Below are 19,271 nucleotides of genomic sequence, written 5' to 3' on the forward strand. Positions count from 1 at the left end.
AAAGTATCCGGATAGAATAATACTATTGAGCCTCACTCATATGATGAGTATGGCCGGTCCCGTAGCCATTAGTGTGGAGACACTAAGGATATATAGTGGGTGCTCTTTAGTGGAAAGAGTTCAATGAATTAACACATAAATCCCTGCATGGTATTATACCAAACTATCTATCAAGTTGATTCACGTTATGATCGTATAAGTGGTCCTTAGACTCAGGCACCAAAGATATCTTGTGGACGGACAATTGTACTTCGACTATGACCCAAGCCAGAATTGTTCAGGAACCTTCCCCATCTTCTCCCTTCTCCCCATAGCTCCTCTCCATTCCTGATGACATACTCAAATTCATGCATGTAGTTTGTTACTTTAAAGGTTACATGTTGTATATATGATGGAATTAGCATAAACATTTCTTGATATGTGATCACTAAATTCTATTTCATGCATCAATTCCCACATGAGGTAAATTTCCTATTTCTAATGAATTTGGCATGATTATTACATTAAATATGACCTAATGAGTAAATTGGTGAAAAAATAAAAAGGAATGTATAATATATATATATATATATATATATATATATATATATATATATATATATATATATATATATATATATATATATATATATATATATAAGTTGGGCCCCTAAAGGAGACTCCAAGGGGTCTAGCTACAACCGCAGCCGCAACCCAAGCGCTAAGGTCCACACAGTTGCAAGCCACATCTGCAGCCATATCCATAAAAGTGTACTCGACGGCCTTAAGGTACGTGCACATGCACGTGTGAGAGTCCCTTTATTGTCTTGTTTTTATCTCAAATCTTTAAATTTTCAAAAATTTATATACCATTGAGAGATTCTAACACTTTCGATATGGGATTAAAAAATTAGAACTTTCCGAAAGGATTGGGCTGGGCTAGGGAAAAATAATGAAGTTCTTGGCAGGCCCACAGGACGATGTAATATTGATTCATAGAGGAAGCTAATTTCAGGCTTCAATTTCACCCAGCCCAAAGCCCATGTTGGTATGGGCTTCTCTTATAACAAACGATTTAATCATGACCGTCAATCTTATCTAAGAAGATCAAACAATCAGATTAAATTGATCTCTTTTTAATATATCTCTTTTTCTTTTACAGGTGCCAAATCAACGACGACAGCTGACTGATAAACCATAATTTGAGTTAAATAAGTCATTTTAACACTATGATTTGTGCAACAATATTTATAAATTTTCCTTACATAGAATTCGGTAAGTAAGGGTGAAATACACAAAAGGAGCAGGTAACAAGAGAGTTAACTACATTTGAAATATATTTTAAAATAATTATCGTAGGTGATTTATATTATTTCTAGATTTTATGTAGTTTCTAAATTGTAAAATAAATGAAATAAATATATTTGATTCATAGTAGGTGAAATAAATCAATGAAAACTAGCCAAAACTATTTTTTAAAAAATGAAATACATATTTATTTTGTTTTAGATAAGTTATAATAATATGGGCTTTTTAGAGAATTTTTAGGGCAAATAATAAGATTAAACATTGAAGAAAACCTTCAGCCGCAATTCGTGGGTGGCGGCACTGTACCGGCCAGGCAGTAGATTGAAAACATTGTAACTTTTGCTACAAGAGGAATTTATCAGTTCTGTTTGATGCATTGGAAAGCTTGAAGTCTTGGCTATCTTATGGAACTTAGGAAAAATGGTGAGAAAATTCAAATCAAACATTTAAGAGATCTCACGAACCTTGTTGTCACTTCCCCCAAGGGCCAAGTGGTGCTCTTTCTCCAAGAATCTTGATCACCCTTGAACTCTCTCTCCGAAAATCTTGTAGAAGAAGAATAGATCAAAGAAATCTGATGAACTAGGCCTCCAACAACAAGTTGAGATCAGAAATCCAAGATGAGATACAAAGAGAGGATATAAAAGAATGAATAGAAGTTCCCTAACTCTCCCAGCCATTGGATTTAATTCCAAGGACTTGGAGGGCTAGGATTTCTTCATTTCCATCCTGGACCCACATGCCCTCTTTCTCAAATTTTAAAATAGACCTTTCAAATTAAAATTGTGGGTTAGTTCCACAATTCTTGCCTTTAGTTAACCCAGTCTAAAGTGAAGTGGGGTTAGTCTAAAATTTTAATAACTATTTTAAAATTGAGCTTAGGGAAATAAATCATAATTTTCTCATTTTATCCTTAAATGGTGAATAATGCTAGTGCAAATCTAATAATATGTAGTAAAAATAAGTATAAAAGCATATTTTATTGATTTAATTCGATGTTATCACTGACGCAGGCCATTGAAGAGCTGCCATCGGAAGGAGATGCTGATTGTGTGTGGACCATAGAGTAATAAGTGGATCCACTAGCTATAAAATACATAAAAAATCCTCTTCTTTTCTTATAAAAACACCATATAATATGTCTCATTCAGTCAGATATTTCGTCGAACAATTCACATTCATAGTTATTTTAAAACATTTAATCTGCATTTTCTATAATAAATGGAGCTCTGAAAATTTGATAAAAGTTACCTTAATTCTCTAATATAAATATAATATCATGATACACCTTTTCAACTTCCAGTAAAATCACTAGAGTGAATTTCCCCTTATAAGAAATTCACCACTTCTAGTAAGACTGGATGGTGAAAAGATAAGCTACATCTTCAAGGATGATTTAAGAAAGTCAAGCCTAGTTCATCTTGCTAGTGATTGCATCAACACTTTTAGAGGCTGATCATGTGAAAAACTTGAAGGCACTCTTACTGGTTGACAAATTAGGGTGTAATCAGTTCCGCATAAGGTGATGTGATAATTTTATGTTTTATGGATTAAAATAAGATATGCTTTATATAATTTATACTGTACAAACCATTTTTAAACAGTCAATCAAGTCCAAAAAACCCAATTGAGAGCTATAAAGAGAAAGAGAGATGGATAGAAAGATAGAGAGAGTGTGTGCTAAATAGATAAATAGATAGATATAGATAGAGAGAGGGAGTGAGAGAGATAGTAAGAGAGAGAGATAGAGTTATGGACAATATAGATAGTGCCTGGCTATCCATGACCAGCTTGGCCATACTTAACGTTACCGTTATCTCTAGCTGCTACCGAAGCTTGCTGCATCCATCGCTCATGCCCCTGCTAATTCTTCACTCCAAAGTCCTTGTCAAGGCTAAAGAGTCCAAGTCACAAAATGTCTCTATCTAATAGGAGCACTAATAAATAGTAAATTACCCTAAATTAAACTAGAAAAGTTATCTGATACCAAATCCTAAAAACTACATAAATTGAAAATACTTATGAGTAACAAACATGTTATAGGATAGGATATCATGTACTTTTGAATTATCCAATTTCATTATACAATTACAGATATCTGACAAGGATAACAAAATGGCTGATGTTGTACGAATCAAATATAAAAATCTTGGTGCTGTAATCACATGGTATCATTCCTTTATCATTATCAGAAAGGTAGCAACCTATGTCAAACTAGATTGCATAATCAATGGGTTCCGGTATCTGTAATTTTTTTACCAAATGTATAACTAGAGGCGGAGAAAGAGCCCCTTAATCTTGTCTCGGGTGCTCAATGCCCGTGGTCAACTGCATGATGGGTCAACACATGGGATTTGACTTTGGATGGTCAGTGAACACAGAAATTCTGGATTTCTCTTCGCAGTCCAGCTTGGCTTTGTGGAAGATGATTGCGGAAAATCGCATCGTCGCTCTCTCAAGACATGGAGGGTCCAAGGTGAGGCAGAAGGCTGCTGCGACATCATTCAATACATAGATTACACAATCAATGTAGATTAGAATGTAGATTGGTAAACCATAGGGTTCATGATTTCTTTGGGATGAATAAAATGGAGGGTTGGATTGAGTGACTTGGGTCTACACTTTGCTTTTTTGATCTGGCCAGGAGTTATGGTTGGATATCTAGATAAAGCCAATTAATGGTTCTGTATAGGATGTTATCGGTATGAATATCATATACCACTATTGATATGTTGATGGAGACCTAGTGTTGGAATGGATGTATTTTAAACAATCACTAATCATATCTGGATAATGGAAAGAGAACAAGGAAAATTATTTAATTTGGAATTGATTTTGGATAATGGAGATTTATTTAATTATGAATCTCTAAAAAATATCTTATAATATGTAAGTCTCTACTCGTGCATTTGGATGGGGTGATCTTCTTATCCTTTCATAATTCGCTACATTTTAATTCATGTTTTATTTATCTATACATCTTTATTTGTTTTCATGGACTGGAAATGTGTGCTTATTAAGAATGGTGGAGACAAAGTACAAGGAAAACAAGTATGGGTCTCAATTTGTTGAACTTATCGTCAATCCTCAGGGAAGGAATGTGGCAAGACCAAAAGATTGAGGGAGCACAGACTACCAGTTCTCTTTGGAATTTAGTAGTTATTTTTTGTAGTTAAGCTCCCCATATCTTGAGCCAAATGTTTCCTTGACATATCACCTCATCTGTTCATTCCAGGTTCAGTTTTGACTAAAGGTGAAAGGAAGATATTAATTATTGTCTTATATACATTTTTGCCAAAGTTAACCTTAACTAAGCTCCTTGAAATGATCCTGCAAATCAAATTCGTCAATTCTTGATAGTTCATGTTCTTGTTACCTTGAGCCAAATAATTTACCCACAATTAGTTTCCTGGACACCTCAACTAGACTGTTAATTCTGAGTTTAGTTTGGCCTTATGAAGAAAGGAATTCATACTTGTATATTTTACTTACACTTTATCATTGATTCCTACCATTGGTTTATGTCAACATAGGGAGAGTGCTAGATATTATGTGGCCTTCAATCCAAACAATTTTTTTATCATGTTTAAGTTCATTAAAATGAATATTTATGCATTACTATTCTTGAGTGATGCTTGTAACAAAGTCCTTGAATATATGTAATGACTTAACGAATTATTAATATCTAAACATGTATTCTAAACATCTAACTATTTGAAAGGAATAGCGAAATCTGATCCTACTTATATATGATAAGTATAGTAGATCTTGTGGACATTTGTATAGTGACCGTAAGGATGGAAAGTGAGTGTTCTTCAGGAAAATATGTCAATGAATTGATCAATATAAATACTTGAATGTTATTTTACATATACTTGAATCAGGTAGATTTATTTCATGATTGTGTACATGGTCTTGAGACCTAAGACGACAAATGCATGTTGTGAATGGATAATTACGCTTTATCAACAATGTATAACTCAATAATCACGAGATTGAAATTAGACTTAGCTCAAATATATAAAGAAGTACGCATTGGTGATTGAATGGGATTGTTTGTCTTCAGTATAAGAGGAGATTATGTGGAGGAATAGGAAGCATTAAATTATTTTCAAGGGTAATGGAGATTCTAGAAAAGATTATCTTTGTTACACATCAATACTAACTGGAATGAAAGATTAACACTTGAAAATTAACCATGTCCTTAGTCATTTGACAGTATTGCACAGATGAAAGAATATACATATACAATAAACAATGATGGTAATGGCTCCACGAACAGACTGGACGGTTTTCATCCAGTCGGACGAAAACCATCCCGTCCAGAGGTCTCAGACGATGGACGGCAAGGGATGGACGAAAATCTGTCAGTTTCGCTTCCGACGGTTGAGATCTTGTCACGTGGCATCGCGATATCAATTCATTGACATTTTGCATCAAAGTCCCTGTTTTTTTGTGCGCCCAAACTGATGCCGCCCAAAAGTAATGTTACATATGTCCCTCCGCTTTCTCTCCTCTTTATTTCCCTAAAAAAACTTGGAAAAATCCATATTAATTCAGTCAGATCTTGGAACTTTTTTTATTGGATATTTCGTTTGAGACGGGATGGGATGATTTTTTCGTCCTGTGATGAAAAAACCGTCCAGTCCGCGTCCCTGCACTGATTTTGGACGTCGGACTGGACTATCTTCGTCTCGTCCCGTCCATAGTCCACGATCCAGACGATCCTGAACTATAATCTTAGCCACAAATCCTCTTAATTGAGTATAGGGGTATGTGTGCATTTCTTACTAACAAGAATAAGATATCATATCCCAATATGAGTCTGTCACTTGGCGTGGATATTATTATTATTATTCTGAATGAAAAGTTAGTGTCTGTTGACTGTGACGTGGCGCTGTCGGTGGCCGTCGATGTGACTGGGAGATGCGGCCAGGAGATGATGAACTGGCTGGGAAGATGCGCCGTTTTCGGGCGTTAGTTACGGTTTTGGGCGTATTATTTAAACCCGAGAGATAAATAGAGAAGAGAGGGCACCCTCTCCACTCTCTGCGACGAAGCAGGAGGCCCGCCAACCTCTCCAAATCCTTGATCGATCCGCTTCTCTCCAATCCCTCGAGAATTCCCAGATCGTCTTCGCAATCTTCACTTTGATTCATGATCGTTTCTGATTGATCCGTCTTTGATCCATGGACGGTTCGTTGAGGAATTGCCGATTGGATCACCTCAGAAAGGTGGCTCCTTTGGACTTTTTCCTTGTCCCCTCGGCGAAGCAGATACAGCGGTCGATGATCTCTCCTCTGTTCTTGTTCGGCTCCACCCTCTTCGTTCTCGGCCTCGTTTCTCTCCTTACCGGGCACATTGTGTCCCATGGGGAGTGGTACGCGCAGCTGAGGCGGCCGTGGGGTTTCAAACAGGTGACTCCCTTTGCATTAATGGTTTGAATTTCATTTTTTTTAGTTTTTTCCTTGAATTTATCCGTAAGATCCATGGATTGCAATCTGGCGATTTGTCGAGGGGCCGAATTTGATTCTGGCATATGGTATTTCCCTTCAGAGAGATATGGCGAAGTATTTTGAATCATGCGGAGTCGTTTATCTATAAAAATACCTGCATTGGATGTATTTTCATTGAGTTGCGGATTAATTGAATTGTTTTTTTGGGCAATTTGTGAAAAATGCAGGTTCATTTGCGCCATGGAGCAATTGACATCTGGGAATCAAAGCTCTCGGATGCATATCGTAGATGTAGTGAGAGAAGTCCTAGATTCAAAGGTATGGTTTTCCCTTTCTATATTTTATCACCAATGGTCAACTCTCTCAGCAAGCTTGATGGGCATTGTCGTTCTTTACAGTATTATTTTAACTATTCATGATTATCTGATTTTAAAAAGAAAAGTATTCCCAATTATGTTCTTTCTCCCATGCCTTGCCGACGTAAATAATAAATATTGACTTTCGTCATGAAAATGACTTGAGACTACGACTTTTTGCATTGTTTTTGAAAAACGGAATATCCCTCTTGAAATTACAGGTGCAGTTAGTGAAAGGGCGTCTAATGGGTACCTGCTAATTGCCGCAAGTGGTGGATTAAATCAGCAACGCATAGGGGTGAGTTCAAAAACCTCCTCAAACATAATATGGAAGAAGCTTGATTTGACAACGTCTAGGAAATTAGGAAATAATGCGACTCACTTAATCTTGTTCATCATTAAATTATCTAATGAAAAATACTTTCTTTCAAGCATTCTTAACAGGCAAAGTGATTTAAATTTCCTGATTAAATTTCTTTGATACTTAGCCTCATATTGTCCATCTGAAGCCTTTGTTTGTTCTATTTTCTAAATTTTGTTTCGGAGAAAGTGAGAGTATTAGTTCACACCTTTCTGATGCTCTGCTTGTCCATCTGTGGTGCAGATAGTCGACGCCGTCGTCATCGCACGCATTCTAAACGCGACGCTTGTTCTACCAGCACTGGATCACCATTCATTTTGGAAAGATGATAGGTTGGTAAGCATTCCCCAGCTTCAATAAGAGTCAACCATCGACGTCAACCGTTGACTTTAATGGATTATTTTTCACAACCCAGTTGATGGCGACGTCAACCATAACATCCTTCATTATCTTTAACAACGACTGAGCCCATTTTCTCCTTCATGAAACAGCGATTTTGCCGACGTGTTCGACGCGGATTGGTTCATCTCTGCCCTGTCAAAGGACGTGAAGATTGTGAAGAGAATTCCGGACAAGGTGATGCGAAGGATGGAGAGGCCCCCATACACAATGCGCATCCCCCGGCGATCTCCCCCGGAGTACTACCTCAACTTCGTCCTCCCAATCTTACTCAGACGCCGGGTTTGCCTCTCCACTCAAACATTTATTTTGGTATGGTTTGGTTCTTAAACTGTTTCAACAGGCTGTGCAGCTGACCAAGTTTGACTACCGGCTGGCAAACGACATCGACGAGGAGCTTCAGAAACTCCGTTGCAGGGCCAATTACGAAGCCCTGAGATTCACCAGGCCCATTAGAGAGCTCGGCGAGAAGATAGTTCAGCGCATGGGGGAGAAGGCGGCTCGCTTCGTGGCCATTCACTTGAGGTTTGAGCCGGACATGCTGGCCTTCTCCGGCTGCTACTACGGCGGCGGCGACAGGGAGAGGAAGGAGCTGGGAGAGATAAGAAAGAGGTGGGAGAATTTGCCAGAATTGGACGCGGCGGGTGAGCGACGGAGGGGCAAGTGCCCGTTGACGCCGCAGGAGGTGGGGCTGATGCTAAGAGCCTTGGGCTTTGGCAATGAGACGGCGGTCTACGTAGCGTCAGGGGAGATATACAGAGCAGAGGAGACTCTGCAGCCATTGAGGGAACTCTTCCCACACTTCTTCACCAAGGACTCCATCCTTGCCGGAGATGAGGCCTTCACGCCACTCCTCGCCTTCTCCTCCCGTCTTGCCGCCGTTGACTACGCCGTCTGCTTCGCCAGCCACGTCTTCGTCGCCAACAACAACGGCAACATGGCCAAGATCCTCGCCGGCCACAGGCTAGTACTACTATCTAATCTCTTCTCTTTTAAAATTCATGCAGTCAGAAAATAACGGAATTACTGGTCACATGCTAGTAAGTATATTTACTTTGATTGGTGGTTCGAGCAGGCGATACGAGGGGCACCGGAGGACGATTAGGCCGAACGCAAGGAAACTGAGCAGGGCATTCAGGGCGCGGGAGGAGACGCCGTGGGCTGCGTTCGTGGGCCGGGTACGGGCGGCGCAGCGGGGGTTCATGGGTGAACCTGATGAAATGAGGCCGGGCCGAGGAGACTTCCACGAGTTCCCCTACGCGTGTGTCTGTGCCAACCCCAACTCCACCTTTGAATGGCGGTGACGGCAGTGAAATGCCCAACGGCGACGATATCCTGACCTAGTATCAAATCTTTTATGTACACAATTTAGGGAGAGAGAAAAAAAAAAGAGCAGCCCTGCAAGGTCCTGACCGAAAATGCCGCCTCTTTCATCCCTGAATTGCTGCCGCCGCCACCTCCGCTGCCGGCAAAAGATTTTCATACTAGTGTCCTCCGATCCAATCTCCTTCAGTCTTACCGTGCTTTGTCGGCGGCGGATGCTTCGATGAGGCCTTGGGGCCGGCCACGCTGGCCACCTTGGGGGCAATCATTGAGCTCTGTAGCCCTTCCAGCAACTGCAACAACAATAGGCGGATTATCAAACAAAGAAACAGTAGGCAGGAAAGGGCGGTGACGACAGGGGCAGTCCGATTCTCACTCGGGAGGTGGGTTGGATCCTTCGGTTAGACCTCCTCAGCTCGCTCCCAATTTCAGGGACGACGCTGCCATGCCTTTCCTCGCTCTGGGCCCTCTCCACAGCTCTTCCTCTGGCCACCGCCACCGGAGCTTTCTTCTTGGACCCGCCCGCCGGGCCAGCCCCGAGCCGTGTTGAAGATGACGGCGGCTCGGACTCGCCAAAGCCGCCCTTCTCTGGTTGCCGATGGTGCTTCTCCTCAGGCCTGGGAATCGCCTTCGGGGGCCTCGACTCGGGGACCTTTCTACTCTTGGTGGGTGCGCCAGGGAGAAGATACTTGGTTGTAGCTTCAGGTTTATCATAGTGCTTGCTTACTTCCATGAACTTTCTCTTCTTCCCCGGCTTGGGGATGCCAAAGACTACCCTCGACTGGCTAGAGTCCTTGGGCCCGGACCTCAGCCTCCTCGGCGGGTTGCCAGCGACCTCCGCCGCGGTTTTCCCAAAGGAGAATATTTTTTCCTTTTCGGATAAACCCAACAAAGGCCTCCGCTCCACGGGTTGTTGGATAGTAGCAGGCTCTTCGTGGAGCTCCACGCCCTTGAATTTCGGATAGTTCTCGCCTTCGGGTCTGGATACTTTCTGCCTCTTGTCCTTGGGAGTGTCGCCCTGATCACAGTCGTGGGTTATGAAGAAAGAAAGATGATAACTGGGACAAATAGGAAAAGAAGACCGACCTCGTAAGCATAGCACGTGTTTTCTCTGAGTCGAGACCACTCCACCCATTGCCCATCCTTCCAGACAAGGGATGGACGGAGCTGCCAGGCTCTGATAGTGGAGATCTCTCCACCTGATGCAAACATAAAACCCATAAGCTTAATAGATAAAAAAAAAGGAAAAAAAATTCCAATTTCTCTTCTTTTAATGGGCATCACGTTTTAAGAATCGCTTTTGTACCTGAAAAGTGAACGGTCAGCTTTGTCTCATCCTCCTTGTTCTTCTCCGTCACGACACCCTCGCACCATCTGGCAAAGCATCCAGTAAAGGCTAGAACAATAAATTTCTACAAAACATGAAAATCTGAAAAGTTAAACACGGAAACAAGCACACCCGTTGTGAATCGATGCATCGACTCTGTCTCCAACAGCCCACAGATAATTGCCCGCAGCAGCTCGCCTCCGTTTCTTAGTTCCTTCGTTCTTCACAGTCATCAACGGATGGGCAAGGCGTATTCTGGGAGGTCGGTCGACCAGTCCTATGAGTGGTACCCACTCTTTCTGCTCATCTACTCCTACAAAATTATTAAAGAAGAGAAAACCGAGTCAATCCAACACGATCCAGACGCCAACAAACCTTGAAGACATACTCGTCAATGCTGGAGGAACGTTTACCTGAATCAGGAGGCAAGTCATTGTAGTTCACATATGCCTCGCCATCCTTCAGATAGAGAACGTTAGCCGAATACCATATCCTTGCGTTATCCTTGTCGAGGAGAACCTAGAATCATAGTTTCAGAACAAAAAAACAATCAAGAGATTACTTTAAAAAAATTAAGGAGATGCCATAAAAAAAACAAGTTCAAGTTCGAGATCAATTTTATCTTTAAATCTTGCTAACTCTTGAATGAACCTTACGAGGGCCTTCAAACATGAAAGTACCCATTTACATAGCAAAAAATAACACCAAGAAAAGGCTCACCTCAACGAGAGAACCTTCCTGGATGTACCTCTCATTCAAGCTACCCTCATCACGATCTTCAATATTTTCAGGCTCTGGACCAAAAACCAAGGTAACTCCTCCAAAAAAATGAAAGTAAAAAAGGAAAAAAAGAAAATATACGAATTTTCCTTGCCTGTCAGATTCACCGCAGATTCCTCTGGCAACCTTCCCTCATCAACTGTCGGTAGATTATCATGCATCTGGCCTAAACCGGCATCATTGTTACTAACATCACTAACAAAGTCCAAACTCGGCCGCTTTTCAGTGTTTGTGTCAGTGCTCGAGGGTGCTTTCCAGTGACCCTCAGGACCAGCTTCTATCAAGTCATTCAACGTAAAAGGCAGAGGATCCCCCATCGCCACCACGGCACCTGCCTGGCAAACAGCCACTGCAGCGAGCTCTGCGGCTCTTAAAATTGCATCAAGATTTTCGGCCTGCTTGGAGGCGGCCGAAGCAGCTTCCACTCTTCGCCGGGCAACCTCCTTGGCGGCAGAAATAACCGAGACGGTCGATGCAGTAGCCCTCTCCGTACCCTTCAAAAGATTAGCCCCCTGGTCTGCAAAGATGGTTTTTGATGTCACTGCCTCGTCCGCCATCAACTTAGCCTGCATCGCTGCGTCACTTGCCACCTTGGCCGCGGCAGCTGCCGCCTTTGCAACAGAAGATGCTGCCGCAGCAGCAACAGCAGCTGCAGCAAGTTTCACCTCAATCTCGGAAGCCAGTCCAGAATTCCTTTGAATGGCTAACTGGGCCCATATCCCTTCAGAATGCCTGACTGCCGCAGCTGAAAAGGCAGCAGCATCTTCAGCTTGTAACCTAGATAGCTCAATCTTACTGCATGTCTCTTCAGACAATATGACCCGCTGTTCTTTCCCGCTGTTTCCTACAACCTGGAAGTGTGTTGGGGGCGGTACAGATGGAAATACCACAATATCAGACTGGGAATGAGTTGATTCTGGCAGACTGGTAGAAATCTCGTGTTCCGACATGGACGAGTCATCCCCTTTTTTCATTTTCCTTGATTTATGATTGGTGCTTGCCGTTTTTTTCTCAGAAGCAGGCTCCGCCTGCAATGCAGGGACTGAACTGGTCGCAGCAAAGTCCCTGATAGACATTGGTGTTGTTGCTTCAGCTGTCGGTGGCTTCAAAAAAGGAGTTGTCCCCTTGTCGAGAACAGATGGCGGTGATGGCACCGAAAAGGGCACTGGAGTTGGCGATGGTCCGATCAAATGTATGGACGAAGCCGGCGGTAGCCAGGATGAACAACCACTTGGGGGGCAATGCTTCGATTGTGAAGATTGGAAGCCATGAGTGGGAGACAATAGACTTGGGTCCCTTGATATGCTGGATTGAGAAGCATCCTGCCACGTTGGAGACGATAAAGGCATCAAATTAGAAATTACAGCCGAGGAGCACTTCCCAATGCTTCGGCTTGCAGTCATTGTTATAGGAGTCATAGGAGGTTTGGATTGAACAACGGATCTTGGAGACTGTTCCTGGATCCGTGGACCTGCAAATTCGAAGTACTTGATGGTTAAGTAATTTTAATAAAATACTTTTAAGAAATAAATAAAAGTTAAAAAAAAAGACCTGCGTGGGAAGGTAGAGGAGTTGCAAAACTTGCAGATGGAGACTTCGGGCCGCGAAACCTCTCCAATGAAATACGCCAAGTTCCTTCCCATGCACTTCGTGCACTATCTGTATATTCCACGCAATAAGATTAGAATCAGAAGAGGTAAACCAATAAAAAGAAGAGAAAAGACTGGCTGTGACAGAAAGAAAAAACAACCATTATTGCCGAATGCTGCAACCATGCATGCTTCATCAGGCGGAATGCCTTGACTGCGAAAATTGAACCAATTAACACAATTAGAAAGAAATTGTGAAAGAGAGAGATCAACAAAGGGGAGAGATCGTCAAAGAGCTCACATTAGATATCCATAAACATAGATTTGTGCACGCAGCTGAACTTGCTGTTCATCTGTAAAAGGCTGGAGACCTAAGGTTGGCCCGACAGATGAGTCAGACTGTTTGAGCCCACCTCCTTCAGCACTAGACTGTTGATATCTCTCTTCTCCTGGTCCTACATCTAGGTTTGCACTCGTTTCAACGTGAGCTGAAGTTTCCTTCGCATGTGACCTCTTTCTAGACGTTGACCTTTCAGATGGACTAGACGCTGCCTTACTTTTATCCTTGTGAGCTTTCTTAGTACTAACATCAATCGGGTCAGACTCACCAAACTCCGTTGCATTACCCTTCCTCAAGCCGGAGGCCGTTGAATTCCTTTCCTCATTCTACAACAGTAACGTTTTAAAAAGCAAGAAAAAGAATTAAAGTTTACGCCAAATTTTAGAAATAAAAGCTTGATAAAATCTAACCTTCAATGTCCCTAGGGGCTCCATGGCCGAGAATGATTTCCACCCGCTAATAGGAGACTCTTCAGACGCATTTCTCGATCCAACATTGAACGTAAAGGTTCTTTCTTCAGATGAGCATGCATCCTTGGGCTCTCTACTGCTACTGTTCTCAACAAAATCCACCGCTGGCGCAGTTTCTGATGGCTGTTTATCAGACGACTGTTTGTCAAGTTCTTGTTCTTCTAACTGTCCACAATAAGATTTTGCATAGCTGATGATCGTTGGTGAACCACAGACAGGTTCAAGAGCAATAGGATCGTCTTCTACAGGCGCATGAGCCGATTGATGGGACTTTTCTTCATGGCCTACAGGTCATCAACAATAATTAATCAAATCGATTAAACTGATACGGCACTATGAAAAATGGAGATAATAACATAATAAGATACAGACAAATAAATAAGGTCCAACATATCGTCACATTTTGGGTAATCTCATAATTTATTCCGAATTATTTCAAATAGAAATATAAAATACAACATCAGGCGAGCAAAACCTTAACAAAAAATAGAAAACTTTGAATTCTCGCCAGAAGATAACCCAATCATAAATAAATCATTGATGAAGATAAAAGTCAAAAATAACTATTCCGAAATTATTACCTGCCACCTCCACAATTTGACAACCCTCACTATCCAATGGTCTAACAGTGTGATGAAGCTCACCTGAAGACTCCAGTGGCTTTTCAACAACATTAGATTTCAAATCAGCAGAATCCGGGGGCCTGACATTTTCCACGCTCGACTCCACACGATCCAGTTCAGAACCAGCACTACACTTTTCAGACAGTTCCCCATTCTGAACCTGCGCCTTATTCACGTTCCCAGACTTCCCATCAACTTCTGGAACTATCTTTTCAGCAAGACAGGCACTCTCACCATCTACAGTTATCCCGGCCTTCTTATCCTCGTCACTTTCAATTCTTTTTAGAGTTTCTGTAGACTCTGGCACGCTGGGAATAAGTTTGGCTTTAGAAGAAGTCGGATCATGACCATCAGTCTCTTTTTTTTGCGCCAGATCCGAAACAGCAACCTGACTTCCTACTTCCTTCTCTCTTTCAGGCAGAGGTTTCAAAGTATCTTCATCTTCTTCAGGAACAACGACAGACTCATTAACAACCAAGGAGTCATCTGTAATTAAGTTATTATGCACTCTAAGCTCACAACTCTCCACGGGACTCTCCAAAGAGCCCGTTTTAGCCAACCATGCCAACTTCTTGGCATCTTCTAAGCTGCCACCTTCGACAGAGTTAACTTCAGTACTCGTCTGATTGTTAAGAGTCACAACTTGACCGGAGCTAGAGTTCACTTTACTTAGATTCTCAATCTGGTGGGCAACATCCTCGAGCAAACCATCTTTCTCAGTTATCTCATGTTTATTGTAATCATCCATCAACAGTGGAGACGGCTTCATTTTCATATCTAGGTCAGATAACGATTCCGGGACATTTTGGCTCAGCTCAGACACAAATGCCACCGAACCTTCACTTCCAGGGTCCACAGCTCGTGAGTTCGACGTCAAACTATCAGGGTCTTTCTCAGAAATATTGACAGAAACTAATGCTGAATCAGTGAGACAAGCAACCCCCTGGGTTGCCTCGCCAACAAGGGCAGATTGGTCACTTGACATGGTCTTTTCCACAGAATTGTCATCTGATTTACTGTCGCCGGAGGTCATATGGCCATTCCCTCCATCCGGCGAATGTTCCTTTGATACAAAAGATACATCAGTAGTCCCAGTAATTACCTCACTTCGTCCACAGTCATCCTGAAGAATTTCACTAGAGCTTGGATTTGCCACATCAGGTCTCCTATTCACTCCGTCTCCACTACTACTAACCACATAACTATCCTCCAACGTATCAGGGTGGAGGTCAGTTAATTCCTTCTTGGATTCTTCAGTAAGAAGTACAGATCCCGCCTTCATGGCTTTCGTTTCTTCTTGAAAGCAACCAGAAACAGTGTGATTGTCCACGTCAATCAAATCATTTTGAGAAGTCAAATCAATGAAAAATGTTCTCTTATGGATCACATCATCCTCCCCAACAGATTTTAGTAATATATCGACGGATTCTGAAGATGTGGCTTCAGACCACACATTTTTCCGCCTTGAGATTGAGCATGGGTCGGCAGGAACGGAATTAAAATCCAAGGATGCGTTACTAGAGGAGAAATCTTCAATCCAGTCCCTTTCGTCTTGGTCTCGAATGTCAATCAAAGGCTCAGGTTCAACTAGACCATCAAATCTCAGACTGACCTGGAAATGATCTTCCAATTCAAATTTGGGCAGAGAAAAAGAGCGTAAACCTGATGAAAATCTGTTGTTATCTTCTCCGTTCAGCTGAAAATTCTGATTTTGAAAGTCATTGCCATCATAATCCATCTGTGTATACCTATAAATTGCACAGGCGAATACGGAAGAAATTAGAAGCCTGCCTGATTATAACAACAAAAATACTGATATGCGCCTTCCGTACAAAGCCATTAAAATACAGATGGTTATTACACGAAAATTTTCGGACCAAAAATGACGGAAAATTAGTTTGATTAAGAATTTCATTGTCCACGAATGAAAAGTAAATCAAACTGAAAGGGGTGACAAATATATGATAAAAAAAGGGAAAACAGCCAATATGACCGAGCTTCATATCAGTAAAAAATATATTTTGTCTTGCTTTGACGTCAATGGCCACTGAAACTTCATCTGGCGCGTAACTTTAATAGACCAATTAAAGTCGAGAGTCGAGATACTACAATTTATTCAAAACTATAAGAACTAATCATACGTAATATCTCTTTATTCTAAAATTTCTTTAACAGCGAAATTCAAAAGTAATGATCGTCAAAAGGAATTTCCTTTATAATTCCTCTTTTGACCACACGATCGTTGAACGGTTAACGAATGTTAACAAATCAACAACAACCCCTAGAGGGCAGAAAAGCCAATTAAAACATAAAGATTTTAATTTATCACGGGAATCTGATAGGGTTACAACAGAAACATGCGGAACGTACGGAGACCAACTTCGAAACAGACTTGACAATTACGAATCAAATTATGAAGCATACGAAACACAACGACCATCCAGCTCAAGACTGACTTGAAAATTTCCATTGGAACATCAACGCGATAAACTACTCTTTAGAGAGACAAGCAACAAAAGAAGCTGTTTGAAAGAATGACATTACATAAGGTGAGGTAAGCGATGAAGAAATCTGAAGCCAAAAGGTACGAATCCAGATAGGAGTAAAGCAGTGGAAAAGAAGCTACTGGACATAAAACACTCGGATTTTCAATCCCCAATCCAAATTAACCTCAAACCCTATTCCCATTCTGCTCAATCTTCTATTTAGACTATCTTCAACGGCGGACGAATCAACTGAACCGGAATATAGATCCCAAAAAAGACAGGGAGGCAGATGATTGAAGATGGGGAGGACCAATATAATGTCACCAATAAACAGAGCGAGGACCAATGACGAGGAAGGAGAAAGAAATGCGAGACGCGAGAGTTTAAAGTAGAAAACTTTGAACCAAATTTTCCCCAATCCAACGGGAAAGAGAAGACCCAGAACAGTTCCCAAAAACCCTAACTCCGATCTCCCGAAACAAATACGAACAGAACATTAAAGTTCTCGGCTTTCAGAAGAAACAAATTAGGTACATCCTCCCGCTTTCAACCATTAGATTAAAAACACACCCATAACCCTAGCTCTACAATAACTACTCACAAAATCAAGTTGAATCGGGGAAACAACTTCACAAACAAGCAAAAACGAATTCAAACAAGAGCGGCGAGCCGGACGACGTACCAGACAACGAATTCCTAGCTTGCTCTTTACACCCTCCATCCGTTGACGAAAACAAAACAGACTTCTGACCACGCCCCAAATCCCACGGCAATCCGCAGGGTCATTTCCCCAAGCGAACGAATACCATCTTCCCCGTCTCCGCCAAGCGTCCGACTTCAATCTGCCAGATCCCCGACATGGATTCCCCCTCCCCGGCAGATTCCCAACTCGCCAGAAGAGATTCCACGGTGCGAAGAGAGGGCGAAACAGTAGAGTGAGATCTCAGCGAGAAGAAGATCGACGAACTCGAACAATCTACAGCCGAAATCGCGAAATCCCTCTCTTTTCCTTCTTCTCCCGCTCGACTCTTCGCCTTCTCTGAGCTTCCCTCCGACGAGCGTAACAAAAAATGTGACAGTTCGGTTTAAAAAGGACGCCAAGAAGATGTCTATGAGCTTTTTGCATAAAAACCCTTTCCTTTTATCTATCATCGCAGCTTGACCACACGGAGGGATACCCTCCTTCGCGGTCAGGTTACCGCTGGGTTGTACCATTTCTAAGTTCGGTCAGGGGGTGGCAACGAGGAGGTGACTGGATCCGGTCTGACTCGGATGGACCTCCGCAATAAAGACGTCACGTCATAGTTCGGGTTCGGGTCCCGGATAATCCGCCCCGTATCCGGCCCAATAAAGAGACCGGGGCTTGGAATTTTCCTTCAAAGCGGCAAATTTTTTAAATATGAAAGGGGTTGTGTATTTCAATACTCATGGGTTCTCTTTTATACTTTGATATTTTTATGATGTGTGTGTTTTTTTTCTGAGATCATGGTTAAGGTACTGAAGTAGGATTCCAGTCAAGGGTATGCGCTTGATTATTTTTTCGTATGATCAAATATCCAATGTTTGTTAGGATCAATTCACTATGGATTCCTTTGAATTAGATATCTTCTTGCCTTAAAACTATGACTCACAATGAAATAGTATAGAGCGAGATGCTTTCTTTGGCCTCATTTCAACGTAAGAAACAAACTCAATGAATACTGAGACACATTATCGATATTAAAATGCTTCAGTATTTTTACTGTTTCAATATTGTTTTCCGATGATATGATACGTATCAGCATTAAATTGTTTAACAAAACCCAAATTTTTAATATTTTGAGGAAATTTTAGAATAAATATGGAAAAACACATATACTATTTTTAGTAAATACTTTACCAAATATTCAAAACTTTAGAGAATCTAATACTAAGATTATCACCTCCCATTAACAGATTAAAAAGTCTCTTAATCCAATTTCACAATAACAAGACAGTCAACCGATGATGATATCGAATCAAAGATTCAACCATGACATGATGTCCAAAGAACATATGGGTTTTACAAATATCTAAATGGCAACAAATATCAAAATAGGATTGCGATGAATCAAAACTTGAAATTAGCTTAAAAAACATATCTATTATTTTTTAACACATTAGTATCTTAACATATTCTTCCTTGAGTCAAATTCCTCATATACCAAGGGCAATGATTCCATCTTGACCACATAACAACCTTTGTGTCTATCCACAAGGTGTCTTTAGTGCCTCGTGTCTGAGGACCATTTACACAACCGTGACATGAGTCAACCTCAAACATGTAGGGTATAATATCATCATGAAACTCATATATATCAATTCATTGAAATATTTCTCTAAATAGCAACTGCTATCCGTCTTTGCTTTCACACTAATTGTTACGTTATCAATAATCCTTATCGTATCAGCATGATTACGCAGTGTTATTCTTGTCATTTACTTTGATGTCTTTC

At 41.4% G+C, this 19,271-nt stretch overlaps 2 protein-coding genes across 5 annotated transcripts; one reads left to right on the forward strand and one right to left on the reverse strand.

Annotated features, from left to right (window-relative positions):
• Positions 1–6,309: 6,309 nt before the first annotated feature.
• On the forward strand, positions 6,310–9,918 carry LOC144716763 (O-fucosyltransferase family protein). The gene is made up of 7 exons (XM_078592009.1): positions 6,310–6,704; positions 6,971–7,061; positions 7,321–7,397; positions 7,704–7,792; positions 7,952–8,141; positions 8,203–8,822; positions 8,935–9,918. Exons 1-7 carry the CDS (start codon positions 6,477–6,479, stop codon positions 9,161–9,163), a joined length of 1,524 nt encoding a protein of 507 aa, XP_078448135.1. The 5' UTR covers positions 6,310–6,476; the 3' UTR covers positions 9,164–9,918.
• G2484-1 (protein) lies at positions 9,166–17,870 on the reverse strand. 4 transcript variants are annotated; one of them, XR_013584985.1, is made up of 15 exons: positions 17,480–17,870; positions 14,270–16,059; positions 13,629–13,972; positions 13,180–13,544; positions 13,040–13,092; positions 12,841–12,948; positions 11,384–12,760; positions 11,230–11,303; positions 10,923–11,028; positions 10,642–10,822; positions 10,489–10,556; positions 10,269–10,381; positions 9,559–10,200; positions 9,273–9,475; positions 9,166–9,194 (listed from the first exon to the last, which is right to left on the reverse strand). XR_013584985.1 is itself a non-coding variant. In XM_078592007.1 (14 exons), exons 2-14 carry the CDS (start codon positions 16,047–16,049, stop codon positions 9,344–9,346), a joined length of 5,343 nt encoding a protein of 1,780 aa, XP_078448133.1. In that variant the 5' UTR covers positions 16,050–16,059; positions 17,480–17,870; the 3' UTR covers positions 9,166–9,343. The 4 variants fall into 4 exon arrangements, 2 of the variants coding, with proteins under 2 accessions (XP_078448133.1, XP_078448134.1); XR_013584984.1 differs by having other exon boundaries at positions 9,166–9,199; XM_078592007.1 differs by having other exon boundaries at positions 9,166–9,475.
• Positions 17,871–19,271: the final 1,401 nt, after the last annotated feature.

Source organism: Wolffia australiana, chromosome 2, assembly GCF_029677425.1.
Source record: "Wolffia australiana isolate 7733 chromosome 2, ASM2967742v1".
Lineage (NCBI taxonomy): Eukaryota > Viridiplantae > Streptophyta > Magnoliopsida > Alismatales > Araceae > Wolffia > Wolffia australiana.

Coding starts and splice junctions, on each gene's coding strand:
- LOC144716763 (XM_078592009.1), top strand. CDS start 6,477: ATGGACGGTTCGTTGAGGAATTGCCGATTGGATCACCTCAGAAAGGTG. Junction 7,062..7,320: donor GAGAAGTCCTAGATTCAAAG/GTATGGTTTTCC, acceptor TTGAAATTACAG/GTGCAGTTAGTGAAAGGGCG. Junction 8,823..8,934: donor AAGATCCTCGCCGGCCACAG/GCTAGTACTACT, acceptor TGGTTCGAGCAG/GCGATACGAGGGGCACCGGA.
- G2484-1 (XM_078592007.1), bottom strand. CDS start 16,049: ATGGATTATGATGGCAATGACTTTCAAAATCAGAATTTTCAGCTGAAC. Junction 13,973..14,269: donor TCAAATTGTGGAGGTGGCAG/GTAATAATTTCG, acceptor GATGACCTGTAG/GCCATGAAGAAAAGTCCCAT. Junction 12,949..13,039: donor TGCAGCATTCGGCAATAATG/GTTGTTTTTTCT, acceptor TGGAATATACAG/ATAGTGCACGAAGTGCATGG.